We start from the raw sequence: 24,327 nt of genomic DNA on the forward strand, positions 1-24,327 counted from the left end.
CACAATTTAACCAAGAGATTCCCAGTGGGGGGTGAGATAGAAAACATCAAATATACTCACTACCCTGTGGGAATGTTGCTTCTGACACCAATTGTTAGGTTCGTAAACTTAAAATACACCGGGGACCACCTCGGACAGCTGGCCGTGACTGGAAGCAGTGTTGCTCGATCCGGGGAGACTTAACCACGCCCATGGCTGTTGCACCTCAATCTGGTGACGTATGAGCGCTCGAGAAATGAAGAAAGAGAGAGAGTGATTCTGATTCTTCATCTCAACTTTATTGCGGAAAAGCAATGCTATTTATACAGAAAAATAAAGTGTTAATTATAGGCGTAAATTGGAGGCGTAACAATATTAGCATATTACAAAATAACAACTTAGCTGGGAAATTTCCACTCATACTCATTGTCTATAGCAGTGATTCTCAACCAGGGCTCTGCGGAACCCTTGGGCTCCGTGGAGCAGTCCCAGGGGTTCTGCCTGGCCGCCCTCACTCACTGCAGCCCCTGGCTCTCCCCCCTCCACTCTCCTCCCACCCTCCTCTCTCTTAGGAGCGCGCATGCAGTCCTCGCCTCAAGCATCCTGCTTGATGATCAGTGGTGTCGGAGGAGAGGCTGCTGCTGCTTCTTCTGTAAAACTGTGCATGTGAGCTATGGGAGGAGTGGGGGTGGGGGGGAGGAGATGCTGCTTCTGTAAAACTCTTGGCTATGTTCTACTATAACTGAAAACTATTAGCAGAAGCTGGAAAATACTTCCTACATATGTGAAGGTCGCTTTTCTGCTTACATATACCATTTAACGTAGGGAAAAGTTCAAGCAGACAAAATGGAGGTCCTGGCTTTTATTTTAACCCTTTCAGTCCCTTTCACTTTGAGACCTCACTAACTGTCCCAATTTTAGGTTTGTAAATTGTGCGAGAAACGAGGAAGAACAGAACCTTGTGGCGTTCCAGTACCACAGGAAAATCTACTACAGAACCTGCACAGACCACCCCCCACACACAGATCTCCTGGTCTGGTATGGAGATGAATATAAAAAGAGCTTGGTATCAAGTGGGGTACGCTGTGGAAAAGTAACGCGCCAGCACAAGGTAATCAGGAATATGTGTGTTACGTGGTTTTTACATCTCTATTGTCTTATTACTGATGTTAAATTGCAAAATGTGATAGATCTGCATACACCATTACTGGTCAACTAGAACTTAATATAACTAAACCAGACTTGAGTCAAAGGGCCAGATGCATCAAACTGCGGTATCCAAAAATGCCATATTACCGGCCTTAAAAATGTGCCTTAATAGCGTGCAATGAATCAGCGTTGTAGCGCCAAAAATAAAGCACTTTTTTTCGGACCCGTTAAAAGCATCATATCTGATACAAAACAGGCATAGAACCACATTTTCAAGTAAAAACTGCCATACCTCAAGTATGACTGCCCTATGGGATAATCCTTTATTTGCTCCGGGACTGATCAGTACAAACTTCGCAATCTGGAAAGCTAACCACCTCAATAGATTAACAGATCTGGAGGGTAGAAGAGGCATACAAACATTTGATATTCTGAAAGCCAATAAAAGTATCCCAAATGCTGAATTCTTTAGATACCTCCAGATCAGAGCATTTTACCAGGCTTATCAACCGATAAATCAATGAACAAACTTCAAAAAGCTCTGTCGTTCAGGGACAACCACTACGGGACTCATATCGCAGTTGTACAAGGAAGTAATGGTTTCGGGCGCAGCAGTGACGGAAAAACTAGGTTACATGACCAGATGGCAGTCAGACTTGGGGGAGGTGTTGCAGCTAGAGGAGTGGACGAAAATCGCAGTGGCAGTCTCCAAGAGCTCCATGTGCACGACCCTACGGGAGAATGCATATAAAGTTATGATGAGATGGTACTACACTCCCACAAAATTAGCTAAATTCCTGCCTAGTTACTCCCCATGTGTCCTAGACAATGTGGACAGCAAGCAGACTTTTTGCACATGCTGTGGTCTTGCCCCAAAATAGTCGGGGTCTGGGAACACATCAAAGATTGGCTGAACAGTATCTTAGATGTAGAGGTCTCGTGGCTGTTCCTTCTGAACAGACCGTTAAAAGGCCTAACCAAACACGCTCATAAACTGATAACTCACTTCACAACGGCAATGCGGGGGGAGATCACAGCCCGTTGGAAACAAAATGCGATTCCATTGATAGCGGCAATTCGGAACAGAATCTGGAAGGTATGTCAGATGGAGAAGCTGACCAGCCTATCAAATGACACAGGCGAAAACTATCTAAAAGTCTGGATGCCGTGGCTGGCCCAGTTAGATATACCGGGGGTAGAAAGGTCCGCAATTTGGCAATGATAAAGAGAAATGCGTTCTCCCTTGGGACGGCAGCACAGAAAAAAAAAATAGACAGACGGGATAATTCAGAGATACTAGGAGTCCCGCGGGGAGGGCGCGGACGAGACCGGGGAGGGCGCGGACGAGGCCGGGGAAACCCCAGCCCCCCCCCCCCCTGTAAGAGATGGGCCGGAGGTAATAAGGCTCACAGCGGAACCACAGCGGAAGATACCCCCCCACCACCCCATTTTCTTTACTTTTAGACTAGAGGTGTCTGTCTGTCTGTCTCCCCAGTCTGTCTTGTGAATAGTTAGACTACATGGACGCTGGACTCTGTTCTGATATTGATGTGGATAAAAATGTTTGCAATGTCTGATGTACATGTGACCCTTTAATAAAATTTAAGTTGAAACAAAATACAATAATTGTGCATTTGGTTCCTGATTTAACAATGCAGATTTAGCAGAAAGTTGGGTCATCCTATAACTATTAGAGACCTGGTACATGGTGCGGTAACGGGAACACCCGGTGACTGATATGTGAGCTTCTAATGAGACACGTATTCTATTCATTGTACAAATATTTTTTAATTATACCTTCAAAACTAAAACTATCTACTTACTATCTATCAAATTATTTCTGCCACATTTGGTGTTTTGCAGCTAGTGAGATTTCCTTTTAAATCGTTAAATATTAGGATCCACTTTAAATGTATGATCCACTACATCTACTCTCCCGGCCCTAATGCTGCACATGTTGTGCTAAACCTTCATTTTTACAATGTACATCTACAGTTTTCTTTCATCCTGAACGTTTTGTTATATCCCAACTTACCTCTCCTGCATGACCTTTTGTAAGACAGTTTATATAACAGTGACTTTTTTGTCTCATCTAGTACAAAGCCAAGCACCAGTAACCCACCCATCCCAGCACTGCAAGGTTGCTTTTAGCAGTCAGGATTACCTCCTCAAACATCTGAAGTTCAAACACCCAAATGAGAATATGGAAAAGATGAGGACAGAAAATTCTTGCAACATTCCAATAAATATGACAGAAAATGCATCTTTCAACCAGTCAAGGCAATTAATAAACAATGTAACTGCTTCTCATTCCAAAATATATATATTAGCAGATGCCACAGGAAAATATCTTGGAGAAAGTGAGAAGAGTCTCACTTGGTTATTAGACCAGAATGCACAGAAGAGAACACAGACCGGGGAGAGACCGCATGTATGTGAGGAATGTGGGAAGGGATTTAGTGACGTATCCAAGATGAACATACACCAGAGAACACACACAGGGGAGAGACCGCATGTATGTGGGGATTGTGAGAAGGGATTTAGTGACTTATCCAGCCTGAACACACACCGGAGGACACACACAGGGGAGAGACCGCATCTATGTGGGGAATGTGGAAAAGGATTTAGGGCCTCATGCAGTAAGCGTTGATAAGGTATTTTTCGGCATTTTATAGCCAAAATTGGGTTTGAGATTCAGTAAGCGCCGATAAGTGCTTGATTTCGGCAGTTTTCGTAGCCGATAATTTTGTTATGGCCAGTCGGCTGCCGATAAGCCTGTTTTCGCCACTGATCGCCACTTTTTTAAATCGGCTGGATTCAAGAACCAAAATCAGCTTATCGGGGCTGATCGGCACTACGAAATTGAGATGTTATGGCCAATTTCTCCCGCCAACTAAAGTAGGCAAGTTGGAGGGGAGAACGATCGCTAAGGCTGCCGGAACGGCACTTAGAAAAAAAAAATCTTCTGTACATCAATGGAGTCTATGGAGCGGGGACGTATAACAGTATAGTACTGTTTACGTTTCATTGCTCACAATACAAACGTCATTTGCATTACAGTGTGGGGGCATTCCCTGCATTGTGTCACAGCTGACGTGTATTATTTGCATAACATTGTACTTTTACATGTTTTCAGCATTTGCGTGTCACATTACTCATCATGTGATGATGTGTCAAGGGAAAATACTATACTCAACTCTTAAAGGAGAACCTCACATCATATCACACATTTTACTGAACTGAGCGACAATTATTTACATGATGTTACACATGTCACACATGTCACACATACACCGTATATTCATGTTCCTTTACATTACACAATGCTTGTAATGTGTGACGCATCTTTGAACGTTCATGTACATCTTTATTCTCATGTTTACATCTAGTTTTGGTCCTCCCTATTTTCATGACGTCACTTATTGGACGCTCAATCACATTGCATGTTTACATTGTAACAGTTGCATTACAAGCACTTCAACCTAACTTATACACACATGTACAGTAATTGATCATTGTGACACCTTGTAAACTCATTCTATAGCAACTATCCTCATTACAGAAATGCATGCATATGCACACGAAAATTCATTGTTGTCAACATGTGACAATAACATGGCGAATTACACATGTTACACCAAACTTTTCCCACGTCAATCTCAGCCTTTTTGTCTAATTACATGACTGACTGTTGCGTTCAGAAGTGTTACATGCATTGCACATTACACTATTTATTTTCAAGCAATCTTTGTACAAAGCTTCACGTCACATCATTGGCAAATATCATCATTCCCTGCAGAATACACACAACAAATACTTCTAAGATCAACTGCACACAGCTTGCCACAGAAGTACTTTATTATGTTAATGTAACACCTTGCATTTTACTATGTCACCTGACATCATCACATACCTATTTAAAGGACGCCCATTACCTGCTCATTCACAGCTACTCATTTCAAAATGTTGCGATTGTTTAGGAGACGGAGGAACATTCTTTTCTATGACATGCTTGCTGATCAAGAGAATGATATAGGGCAAGGGAGGGACAGACTGAGGGACAGTGACAGGGACAGGCACGCGGATACGACAGGGACAGGGAGAGGGACAGGCCGAGGGACAGGAGATCAGAGGAGAAGACAGAGGAGACAACTTGTGCCTCGTCCGCGTGTGTACAGGGAGAGAACCCTGTTAGATGGGATGAGTGAGGAGGAGATAGTAAGTCGCTATCGTTTGAGTTCAGCAGCAATCTTATCTCTTTATGAGGAGATAAGGGGAGATTTAGATTTTTTCACAGCCAGAGGTCGTGCAGTCCCTCGGCTTGTTAAAATGCTGTGCTCATTACAATATCTTGCTTCCGCGTCATACCAGACAACTGTGGGCATAGTGGGCGGGGTCTCGCAATCTACATTCTCGCGGGCCTTTACCCAGTTTCTCTATGCACTCAATAGACGCGCTAGGAATTATATTCATTTTCCTACAGAGGCAACAGAGTGGCTGGAAGTCAGGACTGGCTTTTATAATATAGCAGGGATACCATGTGTGCTGGGTGCAATCGATTGCACACATGTTGCTTTGATTGCACCTAGTCAGAGTGAGCATGTGTACCGCAATCGTAAGCACTACCATTCACTCAATGTACAGGTGGTATGTGATGCCACGATGAGGATAATGCATGTGGTACCCAAATTCCCTGGTTCCAGTCACGATTCCTCTATCCTGAGGAACTCTTCAGTCTTCCATGCGTTCGAAGAGGAACATTTTGAACATGGTTGGCTGCTGGGTGAGTACAGATTTAGATGTTCTAACACAAAACACATTTTTCTTTAGGAATGTTGGCATTGTAGAATTTGATCACTAATGTCAGCTTATGTGTGCTCCATTCATTATAGGTGACTCAGGATCCGGAATTAGGCCGTGGCTCTTGACTCCGGTGCTAAACCCTCAAACTGAAGCAGAGGAGAGGTACAATGCAGCCCATATATCTACACGATCTGTTATAGAGAGGACATTTGGCCTACTCAAGACCAGATTTAGGTGTCTGGACAGAACTGGTGGTGCTCTTCTATACAAGCCTCAAAAAGTGTCTGATATTATCCTTGCCTGTTGCATTTTGCACAATGTTGCACTCAGGCACAATGTACAATCAGACCTAGCTGAGCCTTTGGTAGACGAGCATCCCACCCATGTAGCTGCTGAAAATGAACAAACAGCCAGTGGTGGCCAGACACGCCAGAATCTCATCAATTCATTTTTTTCTTGTAAGTAAAAACAGATATGTTCCTAGTACTACTTTTATAGTTTAATTATGTTATATTAACAATAATGTTTTTTTATATAACCTTCTGTTAGGACACAGATGAATATGGGTTGCACACCTTTCTTTTCTCTGCTGTGTGCACAAAGGGATGTGGCACCGGTATGTTATTGTTGCACAGGTTATATAATCCCTCTTCCATTGTACATTAGTTGTGTGTATGTGAATACAACTGGGGTAACAAAGCAGTAATATTTTAGCATTGTGTTGTTCCTTATGCAAAGACAATACACATAGTATGCCCGTAGTCATTCATTATTATAGTATGCTTACATACAATGTTATTGGTGCAGTGTAACATGTACATCCAGATGATGTGTACACCAGGCTGCTTTACATGTTGAATGTCATTAAATATACATGGTGTTGCACATTTAACACCAAATACACACTTTGCTGTGTTGCTTACGGTACTGAAGATGGCATGTCAATGTTTGCAATTTACATATTGTTCCATTGCATTATAGGTATATCTCCAGTATGACTGATCATGGTATGTATATTTGCTGACATCTGGCATAAGATGTGCCTACCACAATATTCGTATAAGTATTTGAACTGAAAACCCAACATATTGGTTTAAAGAAAAATGTAACATACATGTACTTTCTGTATCATGTACATGCATTTAGCTACTATTGAGGTTTGATGTGCATTGTATTAGAAAATGATTACTCCCATTTCATCACATTTTATGTATGTTCCCTTATAAATTCCATTAATGTAATATAGATGTGTTTGGAGAAAAGGGGATAACTGTACTTATTTGTTTACTTACGGGAGATCATTCATCACGGATGCAATTGAATGATCATAACACTCCATGCATGAATGCCTGTAATCACAACAATGCGTAGTACATCTTATATTTTGCAATGTAGGTGATTATTAATGCTAGAAATTAATAGGCAATATTAATTAAAATTTGACACATGTTTATGTATAAGTCACGTGTGTGGATGTGACCTACATGTAACAAGTGGCAAAGTGTAAACAAAACCACAATTTTGTCCCAAATGTTACTGTAATGTAGCATTTATAATTTCCCACAATTAGAATGTTGGTAATATTTTTGGAATGTAATTCACGTCACTTCATCATTATCATGATGATAATTATCAAGTATTCTCTAAATATAAACGTCAATCACGTGCACATTAGCATAGGCACTCTTTTTAACACAACTGTTTGTGTCTGTATCAATTTGTGTAGGATCCATGTATAACATCGACAAATGAGAACAGCAGGTTTATTATGGTAGCTTATATCATCATATTCACTGTACTATTTATTTATATAACGTTTAATAAACACAGTAAACTATAGTTAGTTAGGTAAATGAAATATACACAGAAACGTACTTCATTACATGATGTTGATGTAATATTCAGAACATCATGCATTGTAGGGGACCACAACATCTAGCCAATAACATTATTTGCTACAGTCCCAAAACATTTTATCAACATACCCATGTAACAAGAGATTTTTATCAAGAAATGGCTAGTTGGTTGTAAGTGTCCTTTACATTGGGAGAAGGAGTGGCTCAGTGAGTAAAGACACACACTGGCACTGAGAGTTTGAAGCAGGGGAGTCTGGTTCAATTCCCGGTGTCGGCTCCTTGTGACCTTGGGCAAGTCACTTTATCTCCCTGTGCCTCAGGCGGCAAAAAAAAAATTGTAAGTTCCACGGGCCAGGGACCTCAGCCTGAAAAATGTGTCTGTAAAGCGCTGCGTACAACTAGCAGCGCTATACATGAACATGCTCATATTATTATTATTATTATTGTTACATAGTTTCGACAGTCATACGTTCCATTACACAATAGAATACACAAATGTGTTAGCAGAGTGGGAATGGTTGTTATATATAAAACACACCATGGCATAAAATGTTAGTAGTAATTAAAGAACACTCAAGAAAATTTCTAGCTGCACTCTTTTGCAACATCATTATGTTAATTAAGTGCTTATGCAATATAGGCATAAGGGTATCACATTTTTAATTGTTTGTTAATAAGCGCTGCAAGCAATATAAAATTAGTTCCATATGTAGTATAGTAGTCGGTGGCTCCTCCTCACAATCATCTCATATAAAGGTAGACTCTTCTGAAATCATACATTGATCCGATTGTATCTTCCCCGACATCTCTGAAATACAGCAAACACATGATGGTCAAAGATGGCACCTTACTAGATATGTATCCGTGACAACGCGTTACGCAGCTCTATATGATTGTGTAGATACACACGTCAGTCACTTATATGTTAGAAGTACAAGTGTACATCAGTATGTAATCTTTCATTAAAGTAGTAGCAGGCATAACTATGTATATGAAGTGAACGTTGCCTGTATACTGAAAAATGTGCGCGCACATCTTAGTGTGCGCACGCACTTCACGCTTGGGTCGACTAACTGTTAGCGCATGCGCAAAACAATGCGTACGTTGTGCGTTCAATACATGTTGAAAATACCAGTAAACATAAAATCTTTATTTGAAATACAATGAAGACGAAACTACATTCGTTCTAAACGAGTACATCTGTATTCTTTTTAAACAGACGTGTTTGGACAGAAAGCACGGCCGATAACAAAATGCGCAAATGCAATACGTGTGACGTCATGTTAAGCCAGCGTGAAACGCACGCTAACACTCCTCCCACTCAATTAACATTCGGCTAACGCCCAGTGTACGCCCCCAGTGTATGACACAGTGCAGTTACCGTAACTATAACAAAACAACACAGCCAATAGGCTTTGACGCGCGCACGTCGCTTGGGGGCGGGACTTACATCCGTAATCCTTTTTAAGGACGCCTTGGCCCATGACAAGGGTCCCACGTCATACGTGGTGGACCCGGTTTTTTATTTTGTAGATGTTGCATGATAACAAAACAGGTATGTGTTAGAGTTATGGTAAAATGTTGCTAATATGTTTAAAGGGATAGGAAAGTACGTATATTTATTCCGTCAGCAATGTGTACTACTCTTTCAGGTTCTACTATATTGTAATAGGAAACAATTTGTTTGTGATCGCTACATGTTATGCAGTCTGCAAGTTACGCTGTATCCACGCATTGAAAGTGAAAATGGTGGTTACAAAAAAAAAAAAATTAAACGCAGAGTCAACGCATAACGATTGTTATATTTACCATTCTTCTAGAATTAACTCTTCGTCTGCCTGCAACTGGTCGCTCCAGAAATGCAAGGCATTTGCATCCACGCTTGACCCAAACGCTGAATCCAGTATGACACACATCTCTTCCATGAAGCGCTCATAGGAATCGCCACTGCTTTCTTCAAACAATTGGTCCGGAGGTAGGTTCATTTCTTCGGGTACCCATTCCAATGCATTTTCAGCTGAAAGGCTTGGTACATAATCATAGTAGTTATGTTCTTGTACAATGTGGGTTTCAGGAATGGAGGGTGCAGATATTGCAGCAGGTATCGATTCACATGGAACAGTAGTAGCGGATCCATTGCTATTGGCATTAGGAATAAATATGCCATTAAGCACAATATGTGTGCCCTCTTTCACGGTGAAATGTTTTTCCTTGGCAATCTTCCAGAAACCATACCTGTCTTCTAGCTTATCCTGCACACGTTCAAAACAGTCATTAGTTGATAAAGTGAATCTTACTGAGGAATTAAAATTGCGCGCATGCCCACGTTCTTGGTAATAAGGATACTTGGCTCTAATCAAATCATAGATTTGACGTGTGTTCGCTTTGTGTCCGGAAGTGGACAAAATCGCTTCTGCTATCATGAATTTATACCCTCTGTGCGGATTCATATTCTTTACGAATTCATCAGCCATTGCAGATTAACAGAAAAGATGTCTGCAGGTCTCTGTTCTTTGCTCATAAGAATTAAACTGGTCAATGCCTAACAATTTGCTGTGTTTCCTTTTCAAGGTCATAAAAAGTATCAACTTTTACTCCTTTTTGGAAGCACCAATTGGATATGTAGAAATAATTGGTTTACCTTTTGTGGTTTGTGATAGCCGTTTGTCTGACAAACATGTATCATTTTTTATCTCGTTTCTCACAACATTCCTAGACTTTTAATTAAGTAACATTGTGGGTTCTTGAAAAATAAAATAGAGCACTGTGTGAAAATAGTGCTTACACAGCCATATAATGAAATACACACACACCTGCAAAAGGAAATGTTTTTTTTCGGCATAAATTTCTGTGTGTATTTGAAAGTCTGGTTAACTCCCTGTCTGCATCAGTTTAAGTACGTGTGTATCTTATACTATATTAGTGAAAGCACTGTATGCCTGCCTGCCTGCCTGCATGCATGCATGCCTGCCTGCCTGCCTGGATGTCCGGTGTCCCTAGGGGAAATCTCATTGGTCCCTTGGGCCGCCTCCGCACACTTCTCATTGGCCTGAGGCGGAGTGACGGGCCAAAGGGGCGGACACACACACACACACACTCCTCAACGCGCACACACACACACACACACACACACACACACACACTCCTCAACGCACAGACACACACACTCCTCAACACACACACACACTCCTCAACACACACACACACACACACACACACACACACACACACACACACACACACACACACACACACACACACACACACACACACACACACACACACCCTCCTCAACACACACACACTCCACCCTCCTCAACACACACACACTCCACCCTCCTAACGGCTGCCCGACCTTGACCCCCCCGCCCTTCCCGGCGGCTGGCCCGCAACAACGGAACCCCCCCTATCACCACTCCGCGGGACCTCAACATCACCCTCTCTCCCGGTGCTCCCTCTCTCCCCCGGTGCTCCACCCCCCCCCGCAGAGCACGCTCTCACCTTCAGGCCTAGAGGCCGCGCCCCCAGCTCCCCATCCCCGCGCGCGCTGCTCCGGCTCTCTCAGGCCTAGCTGTCTCTGTCGGGAGCTGCACGGGCCGCGGCCCATACACCCCCCTCACCTGAGCGTCTCAGCTCCGCCTCGCCGGGGTGAACGGAGACCGCCGAGGAACCCGAGGAGGAGGAGGAGGAGCGCGGCCCGGTGCGAGGTAAGTAACCGCAGGGGAAGGGATCTTTCACCCCGGCCCGGCCCTTCACCCCCCCCCCCCGGCCCTTCACCCCCCCCCCCAGCCCTTCACCCGGCCCGGTCCTTCACCCGGTCCGGTCCTTCACCCGGCCCGGTCCTTCACCCGGCCCGGTCCTTCACCCGGCCCGGTCCTTCACCCCCCCCTCCCCCCCGGCCTGGCGCTTCACCCGGACCGGCGCTTCACCCGGACCAGCGCTTCACCCCCCCCGGCCTGGCCCTTCAACTGACCCGGCCCGGCCCTTCACCCCCCCCCCCGGCCAGGCCCTTGACCCCCCCCCTGGCCAGGTCCTTCACACACCCCCCTGGCCATGCCCTTCACCCCCCCCCTGGCCATGCCCTTCACCCCCCCCCCTGCCCATGCCCTTCACCCCCCCCCTGGCCATGCCCTTCACCCCCCCTGGCCTTGCCCTTCACCCCCCCCCTGGCCATGCCCTTCACCCCCCCCCCCCTGGCCATGCCCTTCACCCCCCCCCTGGCCATGCCCTTCACCCCCCCCTGGCCATGCCCTTCACCCCCCCCTGGCCATGCCCTTCATCCCCCACCCCCCACCCATGCCCTTCACCCCCCCCCCCGGCCATGCCCTTCACCCCCCCCCTGGCGATGCCCTTCACCCCCCCCCCGGCCATGCCCTTCACCCCCCCCCCCCGGCCATGCCCTTCACCCCCCCCCCGGCCATGCCCTTCACCCACCCCCCGGCCATGCCCTTCACCCCCCCCCCGGCCATGCCCTTCACCCCCCCCCGGGCATGCCCTTCACCCCCCCCCCAGGCATGCCCTTCACCCCCCCCGGCCATGCCCTTCACCCCCCCCCCCGGCCATGCCCTTCACCCCCCCCCCCCCCACCCCAGCCATGCCCTTCACCCCCCCCCTCAGCCATGCCCTTCACTCCCCCCCCCCAGCCATGCCCTTCACCCCCCCCCCAGCCATGCCCTTCACCCCCCCCCCAGCCATGCCCTTCACCCCCCCCCCAGCCATGCCCTTCACCCCCCCCCAGCCATGCCCTTCACCCCCCCCCCCTGGCCATGCCCTTCACCCCCCCCCCTGGCCATGCCCTTCACCCCCCCCTGGCCATGCCCTTCAACCCCCCCTGGCCATGCCCTTCACCCCCCACCCCCCTCAGGCATGCCCTTCCCCCCCGGCCCTGCCCTTCACCCCCTTCGGCCCCCTCGGCACCGCCTCACCTCTCCCACCCCCCCTCACAGCAAAGCCCAGCCTACCCGGCGCCACCTGCAACGCTCCTCGGCACCGCTGCCTCACCTCGAGGCGGAGGCCAGCGGGGGGGGCTCCCGCCAGCCTTGCAGGAGGGACCCTCCACATGCCCCGTGCTGCTCACCCCCCCTCCACATGCCCCGTGCTGCTCACCCCCCCCCACATGCCCCGTGCTGCTCACCCCCCCCCCCCACATGCCCCGTGCTGCTCACCCCCCCCCACATGCCCCGTGCTGCTCTCCCCCCCCCCACATGCCCCGTGCTGCTCTCCCCCCCCCACATGCCCCGTGCTGCTCTCCCCCCCTCCACATGCCCCTTCCGCTCTCCCCCCCTCCACATGCCCCGTGCTGCTCTCCCCCCCTCCACATGCCCCGTGCTGCTCTCCCCCCCCTCCACATGCCCCGTGCTGCTCTCCCCCCCCTCCACATGCCCCGTGCTGCTCTCCCCCCCCTCCACATTCCCCGTGCTGCTCTCCCTGCAGCTTCCCCCCCCCCTCCACATGCCCTCTGTCCGGCTCCCATCCGATCCCTGCCCCTCCGTACCAGATGACTGCAGGGTCCGTCTCCCGGCCTGCACGAGGAAGATGCTGCCGACTGTAAGGTAATCACCTCCCCCCCCCACACATTCCTTCATCTCCAGCCTGATCCCTCCGTACACACACACACACACACACACACACACACACACACACACACACACACTATATATATCTCTATACATAAGACACACACACACACATGTAGACACACACACATGTAGACACACACACACACATGTAGACACACACACACACATGTAGACACACACATGTAGACACAGACACATGTAGACACACACACATGTAGACACACACACACAGATGTAGACACACACATGTAGGCACACACACACAAACACACACGTACACAGACACACACGTACACACACACACACACACCTATACAGACACACGTATACACACAGCAGACACACAGCAGACACACGTATACACACAGCAGACACACGTATACACACAGCAGACACACGTATACACACAGCAGACACACGTATACACACAGCAGACACACGTATACACACAGCAGACACACGTATACACACAGCAGACACACGTATACACAGCAGATACACGTATACACACAGCAGACACACGTATACACACAGCAGACACACGTATACACACAGCAGACACACGTATACACACAGCAGACACACGTATACACACAGCAGACACACGTATACACAGCAGACACACGTATACACACAACAGACACACGTATACACACAGCAGACACACGTATACACACAGACACACGTATACACACAGACACACGTATACACATGTATACACACACACGTATATACACACACGTATACACACACACTTGTAGGCACACGTATACACACACACGTAGGCACACGTATACACACACACACGTAGACACACGTATACACACACACGTACACACACGTATACACGCAGACACACACACGTATACACGCAGACACACGTATACACGCAGGCGCACGTATACACGCAGGCGCACGTACATAGACACGCACACGCACGTTGACACGCACACGCACGTAGACACGCACACGCACATAGACACGCACACGCACGTAGACACGCACGGAGACACGCACACGCACGGAGACACGCACACGCACGGAGACACGCACGTGCAAACGCACGCATACACGCACACGCACGTACACACGCACACGCACGTAGACACGCACACGCATGTAGACACGCACACACACGTAGACACGCACGTAGACACGCACGGAGACACGCACGGAGACACGCACGGAGACACGCACGGAGACACGCACACGCACGCGCACGGAGACACGCACGCGCACGGAGACACGCACGCGCAAGGAGACACGCGCACGCACGTACACACGTAGACACGTACACACACACGCACACACGTACACACACACACATGTACACGTACACACACACATGGAGTCATACACACACACATGGAGTCATACACACACACATGGAGTCATACACACACACATGGAGTCATACACACACACATGGAGTCATACACACACACATGGAGTCATACACACACACGGAGTCATACACACACACATGTAGACATACACACACACATGTAGACATACACACACACACACACACGTATACACACACACACACACACGTATACACACACACACACACACACACATATACATACACATCATGTATACACACACATGTATACACACACACATATGTATACACACACACACATGTATACACACACACATGTATACACACACATGTATACACACACACAAATGTATACACACACACAAATGTATACACACACATGTATACACACACATGTATACACACACATGTATACACACACGTACACACACACGTACACGTACACGTACACACACACGTACACGTACACACACACACGTACACACTTATACACACACATACAATGTATACACACACACACACAAACATGTATACACACATGTATACACACACACACACACACACGTGTATACACACACACGTGTGTATACACACACACACACTATCCCCAGCACCACCACATCAGCACACCGGTATCCCATGCCCCCCCAGCACACTGCCATTCTCGGCTCCCCACCATTCCCAGCCCCCATCAACACCATCAGCACCCACACATTGGCACCTTCGCACCTCCCCCATCGGCACACCCACATCCGCACCCCTACATCAGCAACAAACCCTCCCAAATCAGCACACCGATACAATCACCATCAGTACAGCCACAGCAGCAGTACCACCGCACACCGCCATGGGCCGCGTGGACCACTCCCCACCCAAATGCCACCCCCACACCACAAACATCCCGGGCAACGCCGGGGCTCTCAGCTAGTATATATATAAATATATCTCTCTCATAAATATATATATATATAAAGTGTATATTGTACTATATGTATATTGTAGTATATATATATATATATATATATATATATATATATATATATATATATATATATATATATATAAATAATTAATGCAGGAGTACACACAACATATTGATGGCAGTAAGTAGGCCTTGTATGAAACCTATTTAAATGGTGATAAACATGAGTGAATTAAGTAATAAACATTTGTTTGAGCCCAATACTGTTAGAGGCTCACAGTTAGTATAGTTCTCAAACATTAGGCCTGTATTATTAAAATAGTGTGTTTTCACAAGGAAGCATGAAGTGTATGTTTTTTGTAAATACATCTATACCAGTTTAGATAGTACTATATATACATACATACATACATACATACACACACTGTGTGTGTGTGTGTGTGTGTACATATATCCATACATACTACATATTTATTAGTATACATTCAGAGATGTTCTTGAAACAAGAACACATAAATGATTAAAGGACAACATTACAATGGGCAAGCAAGGCGAAGGTAAGTAATATTTTACACATAATCCTGCTGTACACGGACAAGAAAGATGTTTGCAGTTAAATAGATGTGTGTTTTTAATTGCATGTGAATAATATGCACATGCAATGATTACATCAAGTAACACACCCAAATACAATGTTTTGCAGGTAAGTCAATGGCAGCTTCTCTAAACATAGCAACTGGCTCCTGCTGGACCATTACTGAACAGACGATTAATACATCAATATTTATAACACTATTCATTAATTAGGACTGTTAACATTTCCAAAACTTCACGTGTACAAGAACATACTTGAAAGTTTGGAAACAACACAGTCTTCAGCATACATACAATATTAATTAGATAATCTGAAGTCAACAAAACAAGGCCAAAGACATATTTAGTGAATTATAACATTTATTTTTTTTGTTCCTTTTGAGAGCGAGTAACAGGCCTGCTTGTTGTCTCTTGCATTTTCCTTTTTCGTTTTGCAACAACTTTAGCCACAACAGAGCCACTTTGAGTGGCCTCTGGCACTTCACGGGCAGGGCTTGTGGCCAGTGATTCAACTACAGGGCTTTTGGGCAGTGACTGTTCACCGACAGGGCTTTTGGGCAGTGACTGTTCACCGACAGGGCTTTTGGGAAGTGACTCACCTACAGGGCTATTGGGCAGTGACTCACCTACAGGGCTTTTGGGCAGTGACTCACCTACAGGGCTTTTGGGCAGTGACTGTTCACGGACAGGGCTTGTGCCCACTGACACATGTGAGCAAGTTGGTAGACACTGCACAAGTGATGGTTGGTCTGTTTCATGTGTGTCTTTTTTTGTTTGTGTCCAAAAACTGGTCAGTAGTAACTGCTTGTGCTGTTTTTTTTTTGTCGCCTCCTTTGTAGGTGTCAGCTGCTGATTTTGTACAGATGGCAGCGGTAGGATGTCGTCAGGAACCTGCACAGCAATGTCTGCTACTTGACCGGTAACATTCGGACCTGGGGAATGAAGATCAGATGCATGTGGTGAAAACTGACCAGCATGTAAAGATCCTGCCTGTGAGGTGTTGAAGTTGAATTGTGGTACATTAGTCATTCTCAAGTAATTTGCTTGGGTTTGCTGAACAACTAATGCTTCGAATGAGGTGTTGATTTTTTGCAACTGTTTAGGCACTTCAATGAAGACTCTGTGGAGATGTGCCAATTGTGATACTGTTTCTTCCTGCAGTGCAATCATCCTTTCCAGCACTGTCATCAGGTCAGAATGGCGACGATTTTCTGCTTCCACAATTTTTCCCTCAGAAGCTACAATTGCATCGTATGTGGAAGTTGATGGACGATTTGGCGGTAAAACAGTTTCAATTGGAACCTCTTCATGCTCACTTGCTTGTATTTCTGTGTCTATGGCGGCATCATCAGCCTCATCCTCATCATCATCCTCATCATCATGTTCTAAAAATAAATGTACACATTATTAAATGGCATGTTAATCTCTGCTGTGTTACTATGTAATTCTACTGTGTCATAAGTAACACCTAACATGTTTCCATACGTTTTATAACCTCACATTAAAAACTACCTTGACTTACGAATAATGTTTGGACTCAGTATGAAATATGAATGAATGAAAACTTGCTCTAAACTCAGAACTCCTACATGATAGTTCACATCACTAACACAATACATGTTGCCTTACACTTAATTTTCACTGACACTAAGTAATCCTATTTAAAGAAGATGTGCAAAACAAATAATGAACATGACAACATAACATATAGAAGTGCACATATTATATGGCCACCAACTGATACACTCACCTTCTAGGTGTGTTGAGCTGCATGACCCAGGTGAAGACACTTGTTCCGTCTCAGGTGACACATGTCCTCCAGGGGCAACTATATATAACAATAACATTAGTTTTACATTTACATGTGTAAATATTGAACAAACACTTATTGTATGTTCTGTATTTATGAGTACCTAACAGCATCAGTTCCTTAACCGAAAATGTGTGTGTGAAAGTGAACATAAATAGTTGTAATAACAATGTACATGCCTGTGTACTTAGAACTTTTGAGTTCCCTAACATACAACATACTATGTTTCTGCAGTAATGCGTGAGGATAAATAGATTAAATTTGTACATAAAAATCATATGTTGTGTAGTCATATCAGTATCATAATGTACATAACTATAATGAGATGAACATTCACAATGGTTATCATGAAGGTGGTCATATTGCAAAAAGTTTTGTTTTTGGTACAGGATATGTGTGGTACATTAATAGAAGATGTGGCACACCTGAATGTGGCTGTCACTCAACAAGACAACACATGCAGTGTGTGATAATGTGTCGTTGATAGTAGTTCAACTATAGATATGAGTGAACTAATGTGTGACGTACGGTTTGATAACTAATGAGTTGTTGGGGCATTTAGTAGCTAGAGTTAAGCTTTCAAATGAGTGTGATTAACTTCAGCTGTGCTAGTCAGGTTGTAAGAACGGTATTCCCTTCCCCAAAAAGCCTAATCAGCCAGACCTTTCAATTACTTCAAACAGGTGAAAATGGTGTGAACTAAGTTGACCCTAAGATGAGCCTGTAATTTGTGTGTGTGCTGAACCCCACCCCCTCTGTTGAAGTGTATGCTGTGATGAGATATTAATTGCAGCTGCTTTAACACAATGGTAGAGGAGCTAAATAGTCGTCTGCAGTGTTTAAGTTATGAACACAATGACATAACATATGCTACGTGTGCCTCATTATGCTGTCTGTATATGACATAAAGCAAAAATGGACCTTTTCATAAACAACTATAGATGTGTTAGTGCAAGTGATGTTTGTAGGCCGTTGCATGCAATATATTTGATGCATGTTTAAAATAGGCAGTAATGTCGTGTTTGTAGGAGTAAAATAAATAAAATACACAATAATATTATACATATTTATGTTCTGTACCTGTAGCTAGTAATAATTTCTCATTATCATGTGTTACACATGTGTGCTACCCTGTTGTTCCCCATCTTCGCCCACCATAAATTGCTTCCAATGCAGCAAAGCATTGTGGGAATTCACATGCAAATGAGCACGCAATGCAACGTGGTATATTAGTTACTGCTTTTAGTAGGACTACAACATATATGTCTACTTTGACACACACACACATTATATATATATATATATATATATATATATATATATATATATATATATATATATATATATATATATATGAGAGAGAGAGAAACAGACATATACATATATAGATGCAGGTACAGCAGCGGCAGCTCTTATTCGAGCAAATGCCGCTGGCTGAATGAGGCTGGGAAGCGGGTAGCCGCGGCGCGTGGCGGCGCACTGTGACGTCACGGTCACAAGCGCGCCCGGCTTCCCCGTCTTCCCCGGCTTCCCCAGGCTTCCCCGACACCCCTGGAGTTCAAATCTAGGTAAGCGGGGGTGCGGGGAAGCAGAGGGGCAGAGTAGAAGCCGGGTTCGGGGTGTCTTTGGGGGGGTAATTGCGCGCGATGTGGAGGGGGGGTGCGTGGGGGAAACGCGGCGGCGCGCGTTTCTGACTGGCGGCAGCTGGGGTAGATCCCGGCATGCCGCCGGCATTTAGTCGAATAAAAGATGTCGCTACTGTATGCTAATATTGTGAAGACAGTATAAAAAGCAGCGGAAATATGCAAAATAACTGTAAGCAACGACACGCCTAGTACAGTAATATTTCTCACCTGGTGGAAATTGTGAGGGATAAATTCCAATATCACGGTCACCGGCCAAGCCCTCCACGACGACGGGAAGTAATTTTGCCCGAAGCAGCTCCTCCAATGGAGTTAATATCAGACGTTGTGGTGTCGGCCCACCTCCAGTGCCAGTAGCATGCACGCGTTGGTCTTGAATTTTCCTTTTTAATTTTGACCTAATATCATCAAATCTTTTCCGACAATGATACTTGTCCCTGACACTATTCCCACACGCATTGACACCAATTATTATTGTGTCCCACATTTCATGTTTGCTTGTTGAACTTGTCCGCCCTTGAAATACAAACAAAATATATGACGTTAATTCATAATTATAGAAGCACCAGTTTCCTACACTGCTAGCTGTTCCAAGAGATAGAAAACATGCTGTTTGACGTGTAATATGTGAAGCACATGAGTATTCACTATTAAAACTAGACATGTAAGCAAGCTTGCATTCATATTTAATGCAGTTATCGCTAATTGAACGCCTGTGTTTTGTTGTCCTTGTAACGCATGAAAAAAAGATGTTTTTCCACAATAATTAACATAGAAATATATTCTTGAGAAATATTTGCATATTAACAAAACTCACATGCCCTGGGATAACATGTATTTGAATAATAAATGTAAAGGTACACTTACCTAATAAATGTCCATAGAGACTGTCATAGTGCTCCATAATCCCAGTGACAAGAGCTCTATTTTCCTGGTCATTGAAGCGAGGATTACGTGGCTTCTCCACACGTTTCTTCCGAGCAGGTTTAGGCTCAGAGCTTGGCTGGTGCTGACTGGACTCTCCTTCTTCCAATGGAAGAGCCTCCAAAAGCTGGCCACCAGCAAGCACGCCACCACCAGACACCACATCAGCAACTGCACCACCAGCAGCACTCCCAGCACCAGCACTCCCACTCCTAGCACCAGCACTCCCACTCCTAGCACCAGCACTCCCACTCCTAGCACCAGCACTCCCAGCAACAGCACTCCCACTCCCAGCACCAGCACTCCCACTCCCAGCAACAGCACTCCCACTCCCAGCACCAGCACTCCCACTCCCAGCAACAGCACTCCCACTCCCAGCACCAGCACTCCCACTCCCAGCAACAGCACTCCCACTCCCAGCAACAGCACTCACACTCCCAGCAACAGCACTCACACTCCCAGCAACACCACTCACAGCACCAGCACTCCCACTCCCAGCAACACCACTCGCACTCCCAGCAACATCACTCCCCTGAACAGAACGTTCACTCCGACGCGTACTCGCACGAGTAGCACTCCCACTCCCACCAGAATCACTCTTCCCACGCTTTGCGGGCATACTTACAGCACTCACAAAAAACAGACAACAAATGTACAGCCAATCACACGAAACACTTCCACATATAAAACAAGACAAAGATGTAAACAAAACAACAAAGGACAAAGCTCTCCCAATACACAACAAGTCTCTCAGTCAATATGCAAATCTTAAATCACCCAGCTCTGTGCGTCTCTCTCTCTCTCACTCCCAACAACACAGAGAATGATTAGCAGTACACGTTGCCTTTAAATATGGCGCGCTATCCAATACATGCTTGGTTCGCCTGATTCAGCAAGATTTGTGATTGGGCAACCTAACAGCACCCCGCCACGCACGCCGATACACCTGTGTGTGATCGGCAAATCATCGTGAGAGTGGGCGGATTTGTTTTCGGCTTGATTTTGAATGTATTCGGCACTTACTGCATACGGAGAGGAAAAATCGCCAATAACATGACTAATCGGTAAGCTTGCCGATTTCACATATTCGTCGCTTACTGCATGAGGCCCTTAGTCTGTTATCCCACCTGAACACACACAAGAGGACACACACAGGGGAGAGACCGCATGTATGTGGGGAATGTGGGAAGGGATTTAGTCAGTTATCCAGCCTGAACACACACCAGAGGACACATACAGGGGAGAGAACGCATGTATGTGGGGAATGTAGGAAGGGATTTAGTCAGTTATCCAGCCTGAGGACACACAAGACGACACACACAGGGGAGAGACCGCATGTATGTGGTGAATGTGGGAAGGGTTTTAGTGTGTCATCCAGCCTGGACACACACAAGAGGACGCACACAGGAGAGAGACCGCATGTATGTGGGGAATGTGGGAAGGGATTTAGTGCGTCATCCAGCCTGAACACACACAAGAGGACACACACAGGGGAGAGACCGCATGTATGTGGGGAATGTGGGAAGGGATTTAGTAACTTATCCAAGCTGAATATACACAAGAGGACACACACAGGGGAGAGAGCGCATGTATGTGGGGAATGTGGGAAGGGATTTAGTGACTTATCCAGCCTGAACAAACACAAGAGGACACACACAGGGGAGAGACCGCATGTATGTGGGGTATGTGGGAAGGGATTTAGTCAGGCATCAAGCCTGAACACACACCAGAGGACACACACAGGGGAGAGACCGCATGTATGTGGGGAATGTGGGAAAGGATTTAGTGACTTGTCCAAGCTGAACATACACCAGAGGACACACACAGGGGAGAGACCGCATGTATGTGGGGAATGTGGGAAGGGATTTAGTGACTTATCCAGTCTGTACACACACAAGAAGACACACACAGGAGAGAGACCGCATGTATGTGGGGAATGTAGGAAGGGATTTAGTCAGTTATCCAGCCTGAACACACACCAGAGGACACACACAGGGGAGAGACCACATGTATGTGGGGAATGTGGGAAGGGATTTAGTGTGTCATCCAGCCTCGACACACACAAGAGGACACACACAGGAGAGAGACCGCATGTATGTGGGGAATGTGGGATGGGATTTAGTGACTTATCCTGCCTGAACACGCACAAGAGGACACACACAGGGGAGAGACCGCATGTATGTGGGGAATGTGGGAAGGGATTTAGTCAGTCATCCATCCTGAGGAGACACACGAGGACACACACAGGGGAGGGACCTATCTCTAAAGCCGGCATGTTTAGGGATAACCAGTGACTTAGACGCTCACATATAAGTGCACACGTGTATCAGTGTTACACTAAATCACAATGAAAAGTGACTTTAGTTTATGGTGCATAAATGAGCATTTTAAAAGGATAAAAAGTTATAACGTTTTAAATGCAAATTATTTGTATAATTTTTATTGTAGTTTTTTTTAAAGAAACATTGTCCTCTTAATGTTTTATGTTTCCATGCTGATGGGTCTAATAAAATGTGCGTTTCCCATTATGCTGAAGCGTTCTGTAGCCTCACTTAGCTGTGAATCGGAATAGTTTCACCGCGTCCAATTTGCTGTTGGCATTAGGCCGCAGACGGACCCTCCACTTCTAATGTAAGTTGTATTATTGTTTTGGGTAAGGGGTTAATTTAAGGGGTTTGGGGTAGGGGGTTTTAGGGTAAGGGATTAAGGTGAGTGGTTTTAGGGTAAGAGGAGTGTGACGGCCTTCATAATAAATGTGAAGGGACTGGGGAGGCACGGGAGTGTGGGGAGGGGGGGGGGACGGAACTGGAAGCTCCTCGCTCACCTCTGGGTTTTGTTTGGGGCAAGTTCCCTTTTTGTGGGAAAGTGAGCTTTGTGTTTCCAGGCAGATGTGGGACAGGAGTCAGGTGATTGGCTGGGAGCTGGTGCTGAGCAGGTGGGCAGAGTGCTGTGATTGGGCAGGCCAGAAGGGGTGCGTGGCTAGGGAGTTTGGGCGGGAAAATGGAAGGTATGGTATATAGAGACGAAGCAGATAGGGAAATTACCTGAGGTTAGGGGACGTTGGCTGCCCCACTCCCCTCCCTATGTGTTATAATTATAACAGCTAGTTATACTGTATATACAGTAGCAGTGATTCACAACCTTTTTTTTTTTTTGAGGAACCCTTGGAAGTTTTTCTAATAATCTCAGGGAACCCCTAAATGGCTGACACATATTAGGTTAATTTGACACCTCACGAGCCCCCTCTATTTCCCACCCTCTACCCATGTATTTTTCTCCCCTCCGTTTCACTAACTCTCTCCTCCTCTCGCCTCACATATATTCATCTCCCCTGCGTCTTACTGTTTCTACCTCTTTTCCTCACTCTCTCCCCCCCTCTATCCTCTCACTCGCCCCTACCTTCCGTCAATTACCCCACGCTAACTCAATCCCCCCTACAAAATACATATCACAAAATCTCACCCCTCTAAATACATGTTACCCCACCCACAATGCATAATAAAAATACCCGCCCCGCCAATACATATTAAAAATGCCACTGCCGCTCCAATACATTTTAAAAAGATCCCCACTGTCACCCCAATACATTTTAAAAAGACCCCTGCCACCCCAATACATATATTTTTTTTAAATCGAGCCACGCTGGTAAAATTATCTTCATCTCTCCCCCAGCACCCTTCATCATCCTCCTCATATTTCCCCCAGCACCCTTCATCATCATCA

At 45.8% G+C, this 24,327-nt stretch overlaps 2 protein-coding genes across 2 annotated transcripts in view; both read left to right on the top strand.

The window, feature by feature from the left end:
- Positions 1 to 24,327, top strand: part of LOC142483866 (uncharacterized) — a 131,497-nt gene that overhangs the window by 38,464 nt on the left and 68,706 nt on the right. The gene's annotated exons all lie outside the window — the stretch shown is intronic.
- LOC142483869 (uncharacterized) lies at positions 1,649 to 22,898 on the top strand. Its single transcript, XM_075583797.1, has 4 exons — positions 1,649 to 1,721; positions 3,516 to 3,671; positions 8,295 to 8,304; positions 21,719 to 22,898. The coding sequence occupies exons 1-4, from the start codon at positions 1,649 to 1,651 to the stop codon at positions 22,896 to 22,898; spliced, it is 1,419 nt and encodes a 472-aa protein (XP_075439912.1).

Source organism: Ascaphus truei, unplaced genomic scaffold (assembly GCF_040206685.1).
Source record: "Ascaphus truei isolate aAscTru1 unplaced genomic scaffold, aAscTru1.hap1 HAP1_SCAFFOLD_377, whole genome shotgun sequence".
In the NCBI taxonomy this organism is placed as follows: domain Eukaryota; kingdom Metazoa; phylum Chordata; class Amphibia; order Anura; family Ascaphidae; genus Ascaphus; species Ascaphus truei.